We start from the raw sequence: 16,080 nt of genomic DNA, 5'->3' as shown, positions 1-16,080 counted from the left end.
ATTAATAACAATGCCTCTATAATTACATGGGTCATCTTTATCTCCATTTTTATGAATAGGATAAATATACCCTTGACTCCACTGAGTTGGATACTCCCCTGATGAGAATATAGTATTAAATAGTTTATTAAGTGGTTTCACCAAAACCGACTGGCCACATTTAAGCATCTCATTTATTATTACATCAAAGCCTGCTGCTTTATTATTGTTAAGCTCTTTTATTGCTTTATGTATTTTAATCTCAGATATGATGTAATCTAATTCGTTAAAAATTTTGTTTTTTTCTAAATTTTCTAAAAGTATATCCATTCCTTTATTTAAGTATGTCTCTTTGTTCAATTTCCTGAAATAATCATACCAATCAGTTTCAGATACATTACTTTCATCATCAGTTTTAAATTTATCTTTTGATTTAAGCTGATCAAGCAGTTTCCAGTATTTTGTTTATACATGTAAAAAACCAATTACCTTCATTTATACAATTGCTGTTAATAACTTTAATACTAGGGTGGTTATGATTGACAGTAAAGTCTGATCCAGTATCTTTTGCTACATTTACAAACATATTAGCAACCTTTGACTGATAATTTATAATGTTATCATTGTCACATAAAATAATATTGTTCTCAAAATGAGTACCTTTTTTTTTGCTAAAAAATGTTACGGGGGGGAGGGGGGAAAAGTCTTTGCTTTTTTGGTGTTTTTTCAAACCGCTCTATAAAATAACTTCTAACTGATTGGCGCTTGATTTTGTTGACAAAATTTCTTTGGACTCTATGTTTTTCCCAGTTAGTTTTCTTTGATTTCACCTTATTATATATATCGTACTGTAACAAAATCTTTTTCATAAATATAGCTGGTCTAAGTTCATGATTTATGAATGGGGCAGGATTTTGTACATGTTTTTTTTCTCTTTTTCAATGGTATGTGTTTATTTACAGTATTTCAATGATGATAATCAAATTATTCAAATTCTTATTTGACATCATTGTTTTCTTCAATTTTCTTATTAAAAGTATTTTGTTTACGATCTCTCCAAAAATGTCCATGATCAAATTTCACCGGGTTCTGTACTAATGGAGAAGTTTGAGTTCACAGTGGAAAATTTGACGTGAGAAATCCTATACAAGGGATCCGGTCATGATTTTGCCCTGAGTACCAGAAGGTAGTCCTAAATTTAAGTTGAATATTGGTGCCTTATAACGAGAACAATCATAGATAAACTTAATTACATGATTGCCTTGGCTAAATTTTTACTGGTATAACTATATGATTCGCAAAGGCCTACCAATGGTATTTTACAGTTTGTTTGGGTAATCATAGTATATAATTCTTGATTTTCTATCTAACATGTAAAATGACACCAAGGAAATATATAATACTATGTATAGTAATTTCCGACTTAGCATTGATAACATAAGTCGGTGCGATCTTGTAAGTGTGACACTGTCATGCCTACATATATGCATCTTTTGATTGACATGACAAGCAGAATTTAGTCTGCAAACGTAGTCAGACATTTAGGTAACTATGCGCTTTGTTGCAGGTCAGGGAGTTATGGGCAATATGTCCCGTATTTTCTTGTTTAGTTCGGTATGGATGAATGATCCGGGCCTTCCTTTAGCTAAATAATAAAGAAAAAAAAACATTTTCACGAAATATGTTTCAAATATGTGAAAAGGGATAATCTATTATACTTATAATCTACATTTGCACTGTTTGCAACAACATAACTTGCAAGTGGAGAACAATCAAATCCTAATTTTTAACTGGTTGCAAATTGATTAGCTCCAAATACTCTACCTTGCTGTTTATGTATCATTCAAACTATTTACGCTTCTATATTTACACATTTTATAACCGGATTTTAAATTTTAGCATAGATTAATGAAACATTCAACCACGCGTCCTTGAACTAGATATTCAGTAATGTATATATTATGCTCACTGGGCGAAAGATTTTCTGACAACAATTAAAATGATTGAAACAATCGAGTGGTAAAATGGTTTGCTAAATCACACAGGGCAAGAGGTTGGATATAGATATATGATAATCAGATAAGTAATATTTCTAATTTTACTTTAATCAAGAGGTGTCTTTTATGCTTAATTTTTTTTTTATCATTTTGGTGATCATTGTTGCTATATGATTTGAATTTGACCAACGGGGGACAGTTTTTTACTATTACCACTGAGAGACACAGGGGCGGATCCAGGATTTTGGAAAGGGGGGGCGTAGTATGTAAAATTCGCGGAGCGGAGCGAGGCGAAAATTTTTTTTGACCTTTTTTGGGCTACAAAACATAAAATAAGTGTAAAATGCACATTTTTAGTGACGGTTCCTAACGTGGGGTATGTATATTTTATAGTTAAAGTGTAAGCTTGGGTGGGACATTTTTGATGCCGGATTCTCCCCATTAGTTGTCTATTATAAAATGATTGAATGGATCTAAAGCTATATACTAATATATTTGATGTGGGATTTGTCAGTAAAAAATGGACATGGACAATTCTCGTTTGTTGTATGGTTTGTTAGCATAACCTCACAGATTACTTGTTGTAAACATGATATACGGCTATTCAATGAAGTTTATAATACGACCGACACGAACAAAGACAAACAAGCAATTTTTATCCAAATGTTTGGTTGAAATATTTCACTCAACAAGGGAAGTGAGGGGTTCCAAATCAACCAACGGCTACGAATGAGTCTGAAAATCAAATGACAACGAAGTTGTGAATGACGGTCGACAAATGGAGACATAAAGGCCACACCCAGCAGGCAGGTTGCAGTTGGGCCTTGAAAAAAGTATTCAGTATATCAGTTCGGCGAAACAGACATTCCGGTTAGATATGGGATTTACATGCACCCCCCCCCCCCCCCCAAAAAAAAATTAAAAAAAAATTACGCCCGTTTTTTATTCACCATGTTCATTTAATGCTGAATAATTCTGTTGGTTTTTTTTTCTTATAGCAAAAAAGGGGACACGATAATTGTTTTCATTACAGATACGGCCAGAATTTTTGTTTAAGGCAAAAATCAGGGTCAGAATTTTTTCTCTAAAATATCTCAGACTGCCCTATCAAATCAAATGGTCCGTACCTTAGACTTTAAATATATCTAGAGCTTACTGACTGGGGATCATTATTCAGCAATGTTATTAATTGGCTGGGGCGTGTGGGGTTAAACATATTTTCGTAGGTAAATAATATTGCCGTGGAACTTTTTTTTTTATGAGAGTGTATATATATATAATAGAGTATTACTTTCTGTTGAGTGGAAATATGAAATAGAAGTCAATACGTTCTTGATCAATCCTTTGTCTTCTTGAAGGCGTCATGCTTGTCATCCTCCGCCTAAGCAATGTGTTACTGTAATTACAGGCGTGATCCAAATACAGACAATGATAATATTAAAACAACAAATAAGATGTTTGAATCAATCTATATTGACAATGTAAGTGAAACGATCTACATTGAAATTGTTGTTTTTAAGAAATTAACGCAGGATTACCAAAATTTCGAAATTGCTATGGTTTGGTTTTAAGCGATTGACATGGTCAAGTTAAGTGACTAGAAATTCGTCATGGTTATGACCAAATTTGTCATGGTTTAGATACAAATAAATACATATTTGTTTCACCTTAATACTGATAGTTTGTTTGAAGGCGCTTGTGAAAAAACGATGTTACACAATTTACCAATTGACTAAGAAGAAAAAAAGACTTTTTAACCAAATCTGGTGGGCGTAATCGGCAAACCGTACATTATACTTTTTTACTTTTCGTGTGTTACCTAAGAAATAATATAACCACTGCTCTTTTTAACTGGCATTCGGTCAAATAAGTTACTTCTGTTTCACCTAGAATCTTTTCTCCGTATATCCATAATGGACTCTGCCGGGGATATCGTGAGCACTAGTCAAATGGTTAAAGACGTATACCTAAGGTTGCAAAAAACGTAGCAGCTAGTCTTGTTTAACATTTTTTTCTAGCAATTTATACATCTGTTGTTTTTATTTCGAACAAAATTAATTCTATGATGAATAAAAGGAGATGTAGGGGTTGTACGCCCATGATACAGTAACCCAACTACAAAACTTAACCAAACGATATCGAGATACAATCTTCAACTCTCCACAGGACAAAATGTTAATATGGACAACAGTTAACACTTACTTTTTTAATAAACTATAAATGAAATTTCTATGAAAAGTACTTACAAAGTTCCGAATTTAAATATATGAAAGATCACAATTTCGAATAAGAATTACGTCGATATAATGTCCATTTTTATCAATTATTATTACCAATGAATAACAATGATTATGTTTTTGTCATATTGTATATATGCATTGTGTGGTATCACTTAACCCGTTTAAGCTTTTTTCTTTTATGCAATAGATTTTCGATAATATCAGAAAAGGCGCTGTCGGTCTAGTATTTAGTATGAGAAATTCAGTACATTATTAGATGTGATTGAAAAACACAATTTAAATTCCAAGATACACGTGCTATTTGTTTGGTACAAGTGCATTTAATCTATTCGAACCGACAAGACAAGAAGTCATCGTTCTTAATATCAGAGAATAAGATGGATGAAGATGAACATTGGCAGCAGAATTCCATTCTGAAATTAAAAAATCGATCTGATGAGTCAAGTCCTTTTCAACTGATTTTTATAGTTTGTTCTTTTTTGTTGTGCTGTTACACCATTGCATGCCCATGTAAAGGCGAGGAGGGGGTTGGGAGCCCGCACACATGTTTAACCCCGTCATATTCTGTATATGCCTGTCCCAAGTCCATAGTCTGTAATGCAGTGGCTGTCGTTTGTTACTGTATGCCATTATTAGTTTTCGCTTATTGTTTTGAACATTAATCAGGCCGTTTGTTTTCTCATTTGAGTTGCTTTACATATAATTTGTCGGAGCCTTTTATAGCTTTCTAAGAGGTATGGATTTTGTTTATTGTTGAATGCCGTACGGTGACCTATAGTTGTACCATCTACGTCATTTGGTCTCGGGTGGATATTTGACACATTGGCAAACATACCGCATCTACTTATTATATATTACTATGTGCTTTCTTAGGTCCATTTGAATTCCAAATAAAACTACGTTTTAAGAAATTACCTTTGAAATGCATTAATATTTTATCCTCGTTATTTCTTTATACATGCGTGTTATATAAAGATAACTATAATGATGATATCTCGAATTTATTGTAGAAGACTTATTTTCTCGAGCGATGTATTTTTCGCGAGTAGAAGATCAAAGTAAATATGTGAAGCTTAGATCTACTCGTATGGGAACAATACAACATTAGAAAATGGCGACAATATATTGCCACGAAATAGGATATAATGGGTTAAACACGAGATAAAAAGGTTTCGGCGAAATTTTTTTTAACAGTATTTCAATAGTTGTATAATGTCTGTTTATTTTGATCGTTACTCTTCCATCATACTCGACAGGAATAACAGAACTGACCCATGTCGAACATGAACTAAACCATGACACTACTGAACAAAATCATGACACCGTATTTCCAGTAATCTTAATTTGTGTGCAAATGTAGCTATTTTTCAGAATAATCGACGACAGTTTTTAATTATAACGAAATATGTGATGTAAGAGACAGTAAACAAATCACTTTTTTATGCACGAAAAATGAATAAGCAACTTTTAAATTTTGACATACGCAAGCATTATTCTGTGTCAAATTATTGACTAGATGATACACATTTTAATGAGCTAACATATTAGCTATATACAAAGATACTTACCAGCTTGAATTTATGTTCAGAAGTACCTTTAGCAAAATATCCGAATGTTGTGTCATTGTTTGTCAATAAAAAAGCTTAACACAATTATGTCTAACTTAACTAAACTATGACAAAATCACTGTACTAAACACTCATTGGTATGACGACGTTACTACCCGTGATTAGATGAGTTTTAAAAAACCAAGATAATTTTGTGGTACGTGAAGCGTTACCAACAGAATTTAAAAAAAAAAACAAAAATCATCAAAATGATTAGATAAGTGTACCAAGCTAGACAAATTTGTGCTATGTGAAGTGTTAACAAATGGAATTGTAAAGAATGAATTAACAAAGAATAGTCAATTATTAGTCCAGTGGTTATGCTTGTAGTCTTTCTATAAGACTACTAGTAAGACTTGTCACACTAACTCTAAAATGACTGTAATATACATCTCTGGTGCTAACCATCTTGACTGGTTTTTTTTATGGATATCCTATCTACAAATATAATGGCCAAAATAGAAATAACCTATGTATAAATTGCAAACACGCCTTTCCCGAAAAGAGCGCATATTCCATATCCCTAAATCCCTTCATCATTAAGGACTTATCCATGACATTTGACCTTCATATTACGTGTAGATCTTGATAGGACAATTTTTCATCGATGAGCTCCACCCAGGGTCGTATCCAGCCATTTTTAAAAGGGGGGGTTCCCAACCCAGGATAAAGGGGGGTTCCAAGTATATGTCCAAATTCAAATGCATTGATCGTCAAGAAAAAAAGGGGGGGTTCCAACCCCCGGAACCCCCCCCCCCCCTCTGGATCCGCCACTGTCCACCACCCCCACCCCACCCCGAACGTTTTAAGATACATGATGTGTGGGGAAGGTACCACAACTCTATACGAAGTACAGTTTTCATTGTTCAAATTCAAAACAAAAATAAAGAGTATACGATATAGATTTGCTATTAATTTATAAATTCCCTTTATGTAGGTTTATTGCTAACCTAACAAGAATGCTGTAAAAGGGGTTTTAAAGTTAATCTTAATGTATCCCGTCGAATGTTTTAAGGAAGAAATCATAGCGTGTTTGACTGTTACGAAATTTCTAGGTAATCACGGATAAGTCTTATTTGTAATAGACATAATCCAATCCCCTAAAGCCTATCTTCGAATACTTCCTTTTATATCAGGGTGCCCTGTTTGTGAAAGCTGTAACGACAAAGTAAAAATATGAAAATAATGAGATGTGGTATGATTGGAACCGAGACAACTATCCATGAAACAACAAAATGACGTGGATATAGCAACAGAATGACGTGGATATAGCAACAAAATGACGTGGATATAGCAACAGAGTAACAGATTGATGAATAAAAATACAAATTATTGCCCACATTTACTTGTTTAAAAAAAAGACGGGTGGAACAAAAACTGCCTACTTTTCCGTAGCAGAAGAGCACACGTGTTATGATTGGTTTCTATTTTTTCCTTTAGTCATGGTGTTGGTTTTTCTTCTGTGAACTGTGATACACCATTTACTTTTACATAAATGACTTATCTAAGACATTTTGTTTGGTTAAATGTTATATGGATTCAAAGCACAGACATATTGGAAGAGATTGTTTATAAGTTTGTTCCGAGACCGTGCGTGACCCTCGTGGTTTGGTTGTCAAGATCGTTAAAAAACCTCTAGTAGAAGTTCTAAGAGGTCAGCCTAACATTTATCAAACAATAGATATAACATACCTATACCGATTGGCTCTTAATAAATGTACTTGATGTTATTGTTTTTAAGGATGACAGAAAAAAACATTGAAGGTATGCTGACTGTGATGCCAGCACCACTTCCCGTTTACCAAGGTGTCGTTTTACCATCTTTTATACCTCTTAGAGAAGATGGACTTGAGAAGAGAATGAAAGAAATTACTGAATTTAATTTCCTTGACAGCGACATACTACTATGCGGTTATCCGAAATCAGGTGACATAATATTAGAACTGTATAAATGTGACATTTGATCCGAATTGCTGTAGTGTAATAAGTCGAATGTTTCAACGACCATACCTGTTCAAGTTTAAATTAGGACCATGCTGATAAGTCTGTGTTGCCCTGTAGTAATCACTCTGTCTGTCTGTCGGTCGGTCAGCCTGTGCGTCCGTCAGAACTTCTATGTCGTATACTGCATATCGTATAAAAAGTCAAGAAAAACTCAACTGATTTTCAAAATGTTTATGTACAGTGTTTAAAACTATAAAGGAAGGTCCATTTCGAGTGTTGTTTTTTTTTTGTGGGACAAGAATTTGTTAAAAAACGTAGTTTGTTAAAAATAAAATTCACAAACTTTGAGTAACATCATTTTTGTGCTATAATTTAAACAAAAATAACATGTGATTATTGATATGCTGTTCAAAATATAATTGCAATGACAAAAATTGGTTTTTGTGCTAATTCCCTAATTTGCGGTTACAATTTGCTATTAAAAAAATATTTTTCGTTAAAAATTTACACATTTTGAGAAACGTCTTTTTGTTTGAGGATTTCAATGGAAATTGATATATAAATATAATGAGCTGTTTCGTATTATTCTAGGCGTCAGAAATTTGAAAAATGTGGTAAAAAAAAAATTTCTGTTAAAAAGTCACAAATCCAGTCTGATTAAAACCAGGCTGCAAACGCAAGTGGATAGTGGGGGCTGATTTCAATCAGACTGTCACAAATTTTTAGAAATATTTTTGTGCTCGCAATACAATAAAAATTGTTATATAGATATAAGAAGATGTGGTATGAGTGTAAATGAGACAACTCTCCATCCAAGTCAAAATTTATAAAAGTAAACCATTATAGGTCAAAGTACGGTCTTCAACACGGAGCCTTGGCTCACACCGAACAGCAAGCTATAAAGGGCCCCAAAAATTACTAGTGTAAAACCATTCAAACGGGAAAACCAACGGTCTTATCTTTTTAAAAACCGAGAAACGAGAAACACTTATGAACCACATCAACAAACGACAACTACTGAACATCAGATTCTTGAATTAGGACATGTGCAAACAATTGCAGCGGGTTTAAACGTGTTAATGGTACCAAAATTTCACCCTTATCTGAAACAATAGTGTAACATCACAACATAAAAAGACGCACTATAAAATATCAATTGAAATGACTTAACTCAATCAAAAGACATATTAACACCAGTGAACATACACTGAACAAAAAAAATGATCTATGATACAATGTAAATACAAAATAAATAAACTAAGGGAAGAATGATTAAAGTAACATGTTATACCGCTGTGAAATGTTATCCAATAGAAGGCCCGTTTTTTTTATTCCGGACCATTAACCTGGTTTTAATCAATTGACGGGTCGGTCTTAACCATGCAGTTAAATGGTTAAAGAACATTTCTACCGGGATCAAAAGCATGTTTTAGATATTTTCAAAAGGGTCTATAGCTTAAACATTTTTCTTCAACCGTTGCGGTTTTTTCTCTCTCCCTTTTAACATGTTTATGGTTTAAGCTTAAACAGGTTTTAGGTTGTTTTTAACCAGTTACTAGTTTGAGTATAAAAAAACAGGCCTTTAAGAAAAACAATATGCTTGAACAAAAATATCAGCCATTTGCAATTACTTTTAACACAGGTAAATGAAAATAATTTTGTTGTTAGGTATACGTGTACAGTTCAAATGGAGAAAGAAAATATTTTTACAAAATAAATAATTTTGATGTTCATAGTACGAAGAAGTGAAAATTTATAGTAATACCAAACACTTATCAAAGCTGGTATATGGACCAGATATAACCCTGCTGTATTATGCTTTTCAAACTTGTTTCCTTGTATCAAAATTGATTTTTGTACAAATGAAAATGAGGAATAGATAGTTGGAAACTGTTTTTTTGTTGTTAAAAAATCACTTATTTTTATAAATGGTTTCTTACAATAGGATTTAAACAAAAATTGATACAAAGGTGTGATAAGTTATTTCGAATTAAATGAAGGTGCCAAAAATTAAAAAAAAAATAGTATAGACTTACTTTTTGTTAAAAAAGTACTAATTTAATTTTATGAAACATCTTTTTACGATAGGATTTCAACAAAAATTGATACATAGGTATCATATGCTATTCCAAATTGTTTCTCTATTTCAAAAATGTGGTAAAAAGTAAGTTTTTGTGAAAAAATATCACAAATTTTGAAACATCTTTTATGTTGGATAGATTTATTATATGCATTCTGAATTGTTCCCTGGTGTCAAAATTGGGATAAAAATTATCATTGACAATTTTGAAAAAAACATCTGTTTTTTGCTCGGATTTGAATGATACATTTGTATGTCGGTCTGGTATAATTAGCTATTCCAAAATCATTTTTCTTTGTGTCAAAAACTATTGGTTGTTCACCTAATGCCTACCTAAATATATAGTGCTTGGATTTTACTAGCACTTTATCGAGAACACATTCGGAGTTAATTGCTGGTGTCAAAATTTATGAATATGAATTAAGGATGTTTGCTACTCTGTTTCAACATAACCAGCTTCTAAAAGACTGTTATAAATTGGTAGTTTATAAATAACGGAATTAGAAAAGCAGAAAAAATGAAGGGTCCGTTTCCTTTGTTTTCGAGATATAAGCCATTGAAAATTTGGTGGGAAATTATTCTCTCTAGACTTTTCATACATTTAACATTGACACCTTTTTGCTTTCAAAAACTATGAAAAAATAACAAGGATTTTATAAGATTTTCAAATATGACCTTTAAAACTATATCTTATAAATTATGAAAAGAAAAGTAGGGGTTAGTGGGCAAATCTTTTACATTATATTATATCAATAAAACCAGAGGATCCGAATATCTGACAAAAATTCAAAAACAAGAGAAGCCAACTTCCTTAATTTGTATGCCTTAGTCTCTGCGGCTTACACAAAATGTGCAAGCGGGGGAGTTTTCAATTGTTTGAAATTTCCTTCATAGTGACTTTTATTATTATTAATATCTGACTGAAAACAAAATGTATTTCGACAATTAACGGCGTTCATAAACAAGTTATATTATGACTTGAACAAGACATATAGTCGTCTTTTCTTTCAAAAAGCAGCCAAGACATCATACTATTTTGATGTAGGAAATGATACTAAAAGCTAAAGTAACCACTAATATACAAATAATTCAGAAAACGGAAAAAGCAATCTGATTAAAATTACAGAGCAAACGCTTCAGATGCAAGAGCTTGAACAAATGGATGACTCATATTCCGGACTCGCATTGATTTCATGACATGGTTCACGTTGATCAGCCTTCCAGATTGGTATATTGTGTAACGCTACAAGGTCCTATAACACCTATTATCAGAAGTACCTGTTAATCCATATTTATTATATTTCAGGAAATCATTGGACACAAGAAATCATAGAATTAATAATTAACAAAAAGGCTGAACTAACACAGACGGTTTTTCCCGATCTTGTTCTGGAACTCTGCGACATTGACAATTTACAAAACATGACCATGGCACGACGAACGCTTCATACTCATTTACCCCTTCGTATCCTGATGTCAAATAAGAGGCTAGATAAGATAAAAATTGTCGTAATATTACGAAATCCAAAGGACGTCTGTGTTTCATTTTACCACCACAGTAAAAAAGATGTCTTCATTAAAGACTTCGATATTCCTTGGAATGACTTCTTTGATAAATGGACACGGAATGAGTGTAAGTACTATGGAAATGGAAAAGGAAATAGCTCTTATTCTTGAAAATTCTGGGGAAAAAAATTGTATACAGTCATTAGTTTTTTAGTGTTTCTGAACCATAAACCACTAAAACATGCTAGAATTATAAAGAATATGTTATTAGAAAGTTTTATGTTACACCTAGGACAAATGAGTTACGAAAGCTGAAGCGTTAATACAGAAACACTTCTTAGTTAATTTTGGTTGTCTTTTTCTTTTGTTATTTATGACGCCACTGTGAAAACTTGATGACTATCTATTGGTATATTCTTTTGTTTGTTTACACTACACATTTCCAAAAAGACACCTGATTATGAATTTTTCTTAACACCTCCGAGTACCGTAATCTAATGATAAAGACTTACATGCACATACTAGTATATTTTTGTACCAACTTAATATAATTATAGATATATATCCTAACATAGTTTTGTTCTGACAGTACCGTATGGTTCATGGTACAGACATGTAACAGAATTTGAAAAGGCAAAGAAGAATGGCTTGGACATAACATTTCTTCATTATGAAGATTTAATTACGGTAAGAAGCAATAAAGGAAGAGTATACAATAAGTCATACAAGTGGGAGGTTTAGCTGGCTATAAAACCAGGTTTAACCCTGCATTTTTTCTTCGGAAAAATGCCTCTACCAAGTCCGGAATATGACAATGGGTTGGTGTAGTCGATCGTTTGATTTTTGTCAGGTTTGTGGACTTCCCCCTTTTTGGATTTGCCTTGGAAATTTCAATATAGGCGTTCGGTATTTTTGTTAATACTTTTTTTATATACATGACAAAATGGCTGTTTTCTTCATTAACTGTTGTTTTCTCTCATTTTAAACTTACACAGTTCAGAAATAAGTAATTTTATTGTACTACATGCAAGGATTGTTTACATATGCAAAACATAAAACGTAAAAAAATGTACATGACGTGATGGATAATTAAGTTCATTTTTAAAAGTCTTGTTACCAAATAGCTCCTCGGCTCACAATTATAAAATAAAATGTCCCTTGTCTCCATTATAAAAATTCTTAATGAAAATATGGTTAAATATGTGAACTTCTATGCATTGCATTTTGGTCAATTTTACGAAGTGGTAGTTTTCATACAAGTAATTTACAAGTTTATTTTTTTCAGCAACCACAATCAACAATAAAAAATTTGGCAGAATTTTTGGGGATAGGTTGTACCAGCGATTTAGTTACAGACATCATTAAAACTACATCATTTGAAAATATGAAACAAAACAAAAAGGAGTTATCAAAGATTTTTGACCCAGAAGGCAAAGGAATAATATTCCGGAAAGGTATAACCAATCAATACATTGTACTTTATATATTTAACAAGTGACCTTAAGGTAATATGGGAGTCTTTCGTCATCTTGGATTTGTTAAATAGCAGAGCACAACAGGTCAAAATTTGCAATCAAGTCATCAAAATTTGACGAGGAATGAAATTAACTAATGTGAATTTTCATTTAAATGAACAAATCTATAAGATTTAACTTATAATTACTAATAGTTTTACGAACGTACATTATTTTTTGCTTTATTTTGAATGTTTTTAAATTGGCGAATTAAAGGGAGATAGCTTTGAAATAGTACATTTTCTGAAGGAATCAACATGAAATTTTGCTATATTATGTTTTAACAGGAAAGAATGTACGGTGACCCTATCTTTTCTTTAATATTCTGAAAGCATTTTCTTAAAGCTATCTTCTCGTATTTTATTTTACAATTCTATCATTTAGTTATCTTCTATTATACATAATGATGTTTTTCCTGTATAATCCGTACAAACTGTGTCATTTTTCCACAACCTGTAGCTTGAGATATCACAATACATACTACGTTTTGGCAAAGGACGAACAAATTATATCATTTTTAATTTATACTCCCATACCACCTTAAGAGTATTTTTAGTTGTACTTTGAAGAAAGGAACACCAAAGTTATTTTTTTCACGGTAGTAAGTAAATATACAAAAATATTTGCAATTGGGTGTAAAAATATTCAGAAGTTTGTGCTTTGTTTTAACTCGTCTGTTAATTTAATAGCAAATGATATAACAAATTTGAAATTAAATTTCGACAGTGAAGCATTTAATTGGTTTTAGTGAGTTTCTGATGACTTTCACAAATTCAAAAACAAAACTTCTGCTGTTCTATTTGGCCTATGTTGGTTGAAATACACTCAAACATTTAATTATGATTTTGCTTTGCAAACATTTGGTTACTTGCGTCCCTAATCAGAGTATATGATGAAAGTTTGTTTTTCGTCAGAAACATTTGTTATGCGCTCGGGAATGATATCATGTGATTTACTATCACTGGACCAGTACCCATGCAGGTGGTCTAACAGTCCCTGAGAGTACCAATATCATGTGTTTTCGTACTAGCATTCATTAAACGATATTGTTTCCATAAATTATGGAATTGTGAATAAATTCTATGTAGACCCTTTTGGAATCTATACTCTCAAACGATTTATATTTTTGACCTTCCAAGCTTTTACTACTGTTGTCAAGCGTACCTGCATGATATATGTGTGGTATACTGAACGGCTACATACAATATAGCAACTTCTAAACCGCCCTTTGTCTAAAAAATGTGGGAACAAACTAAACACACCCATTATAAAAGGTCAAGGTTATTCCAGAAACACGCGTAATGCGCAAGGAAATCAGAGCATATATTTCCCCCTGACTATACTACTTACTCACGAGATTTCCATTAATTCTAGTTCTTGAGACCCTTTACCCTTTTCTTTTTTATTATATAAATAATTCGTACTTTTAAACACGTAGCTTTCCATGTGGATTAGAATTAGGGAGGTGAGGTGGTTTTTAAATTTAAATCATAGAGTTCGCCTTGGGAGAAAGGTGGCCGTAAACAAAAGACTCAGTAAATCTGGACCCTCTTGATTTTTTTTATGATGATAAACATTATGGATACACCAATAAGTCATATAAAAATTGTCATGTATTTTAACTTTTTTTTTGAAGGTCAAGTTGGTGACTGGAAAAACTGGTTTACAGATGCACAAAACGAGGTCTTCGATAAACAATACAAGGCTGAAATGAACCACACTAATCTTGAATTTAAATTTGCCTGAATATTACAAAACATATTAAGATCTTGACTTTTTATAATTGTCGTTCTAATTCTCAGTTGTTAAAAAAGTGAGAAGATACCTATGTCAAAAAAAGACTCATAAGAAGGAAAAGTAAAAACCCATTGGTATAAGAAAAAAGACAAGAGGCAACAAGTAGTCCACAAAACATTGCACACAAAATAATTCAGTTATACTCCTCAAGTAGCACGTGTCTAGTGACAAGTAAACATTCAGTGATATGACATGTTTTTTTGGCAGGACGGAATTGTGGGTGCGAAAAAAAAATTGAATATATCCGTCGTTATCTGTATATAGATATAAGAAGATGTGGTATGAGTGCCAATGAGACAACTCTCCGTCCAAGTCAAAATTTATAAAAGTAAACCATTATAGGTCACAGTACGGTCTTCAACACGGAGCCTGTTTTCCAGATTCGTCAACCAAGTAATTATGCCTGGAAAAGCCACGTCTAATTTGAAGCATTTATGAAGTACCCTTTCAAAAAGAGAAAGATACCTAAAATGGAAATACAACCCAGGAGCGGTTCCCGGATGTTTGAATGATTTTATGCTAAAAAAATCACATAAATCGTGAAAAACATGATATGATAAAAGAATTTGCGATCAAAGGGCCACCCCCCTCCCCCTTCCCCCTCATGGTCATGAAGAACAGACAACACCATGACAACATACAAACAACCATCCACACAACACAAAAATAACTCAAGACATGGCAACACGAGGCCCCACCTAAAACCAGTGTGAAATAAGGTCCTCCGGAAGGGTTTTCACTTCTTGTTCTACCGGAAGCAATCGCCATGTTGATTATGGCAGGTTAAAAGTCAGCGACTCTTTTCACAAAAAATCTTACGATTAAAATTGATCGTAAGTTATACTGAAAAGTGTATGACTTACGAGTATTTTTACTCTTAAGATTTTTTGTGAAAAGAGTCGCAGGTGACGAGTTGCAAAAACTAATGTCATGAACGAAGGAGAGAGGACTGGATTGTGGCTACGACGAGTGCAGCATATCCATGGTTATCATTAGCACGGACATTCCATAACCGGTCAATCACATTACGGTGGCATGTGTAAAACTTTTGAAGAGAGTGCTTCAATACTACCAAAAAATATTAAGAGTTTGATTCAGAAGTAGAAACCCTTTGTCAAGAAATCACGATAGTAATCGGAAGCTAAAGGATGTAATATTAACTGGGAGATTATCTCCGTGTATCAAGTGGGTCCTCGGTGGCCAAGTGGTCTAAGTAGTTCTACTACTGTAATCACTAGCCAGTCAACACTGAGGTTGTGAGTTCGAACCCCGCTCGTGCGGGTGCACTCGACTCCAATCTTAATTGACTAGGATTGTCAGTTTTCCTATCGAAGGTCGGTGGTTTTCTCCGGGCACTCCGGCTTCCTCCACCAATAAAAACTGGCCGCCACGAAATAGCCCAAAAGTGGCGCTTAA

At 33.0% G+C, this 16,080-nt stretch overlaps 1 protein-coding gene across 2 annotated transcripts; it reads left to right on the top strand.

Annotated features, from left to right (window-relative positions):
* Positions 1 to 1,903: 1,903 nt before the first annotated feature.
* LOC127706987 (sulfotransferase 1B1-like) lies at positions 1,904 to 14,647 on the top strand. 2 transcript variants are annotated; one of them, XM_052211748.1, is made up of 6 exons: positions 1,904 to 2,062; positions 7,565 to 7,749; positions 11,154 to 11,480; positions 11,943 to 12,040; positions 12,639 to 12,807; positions 14,504 to 14,647. In XM_052211748.1, exons 2-6 carry the CDS (start codon positions 7,566 to 7,568, stop codon positions 14,611 to 14,613), a joined length of 888 nt encoding a protein of 295 aa, XP_052067708.1. In that variant the 5' UTR covers positions 1,904 to 2,062; position 7,565; the 3' UTR covers positions 14,614 to 14,647. The 2 variants fall into 2 exon arrangements, with proteins under 2 accessions (XP_052067708.1, XP_052067709.1); XM_052211749.1 differs by having other exon boundaries at positions 1,905 to 2,032.
* The last annotated feature ends 1,433 nt before the right edge of the window (positions 14,648 to 16,080 follow it).

The sequence above is a fragment of the Mytilus californianus genome, unplaced genomic scaffold (assembly GCF_021869535.1).
Source record: "Mytilus californianus isolate M0D057914Y unplaced genomic scaffold, xbMytCali1.0.p SCAF_6, whole genome shotgun sequence".
NCBI classification, from domain to species: Eukaryota; Metazoa; Mollusca; class Bivalvia; order Mytilida; family Mytilidae; genus Mytilus; species Mytilus californianus.
Note: the sequence above shows the minus strand (reverse complement) of the source record. Positions and strands in the feature narration are given on the sequence as shown.

Coding starts and splice junctions, on each gene's coding strand:
- LOC127706987 (XM_052211748.1), top strand. CDS start 7,566: ATGACAGAAAAAAACATTGAAGGTATGCTGACTGTGATGCCAGCACCA. Junction 7,750..11,153: donor ATGCGGTTATCCGAAATCAG/GTGACATAATAT, acceptor ATTATATTTCAG/GAAATCATTGGACACAAGAA. Junction 12,041..12,638: donor ATTATGAAGATTTAATTACG/GTAAGAAGCAAT, acceptor TATTTTTTTCAG/CAACCACAATCAACAATAAA.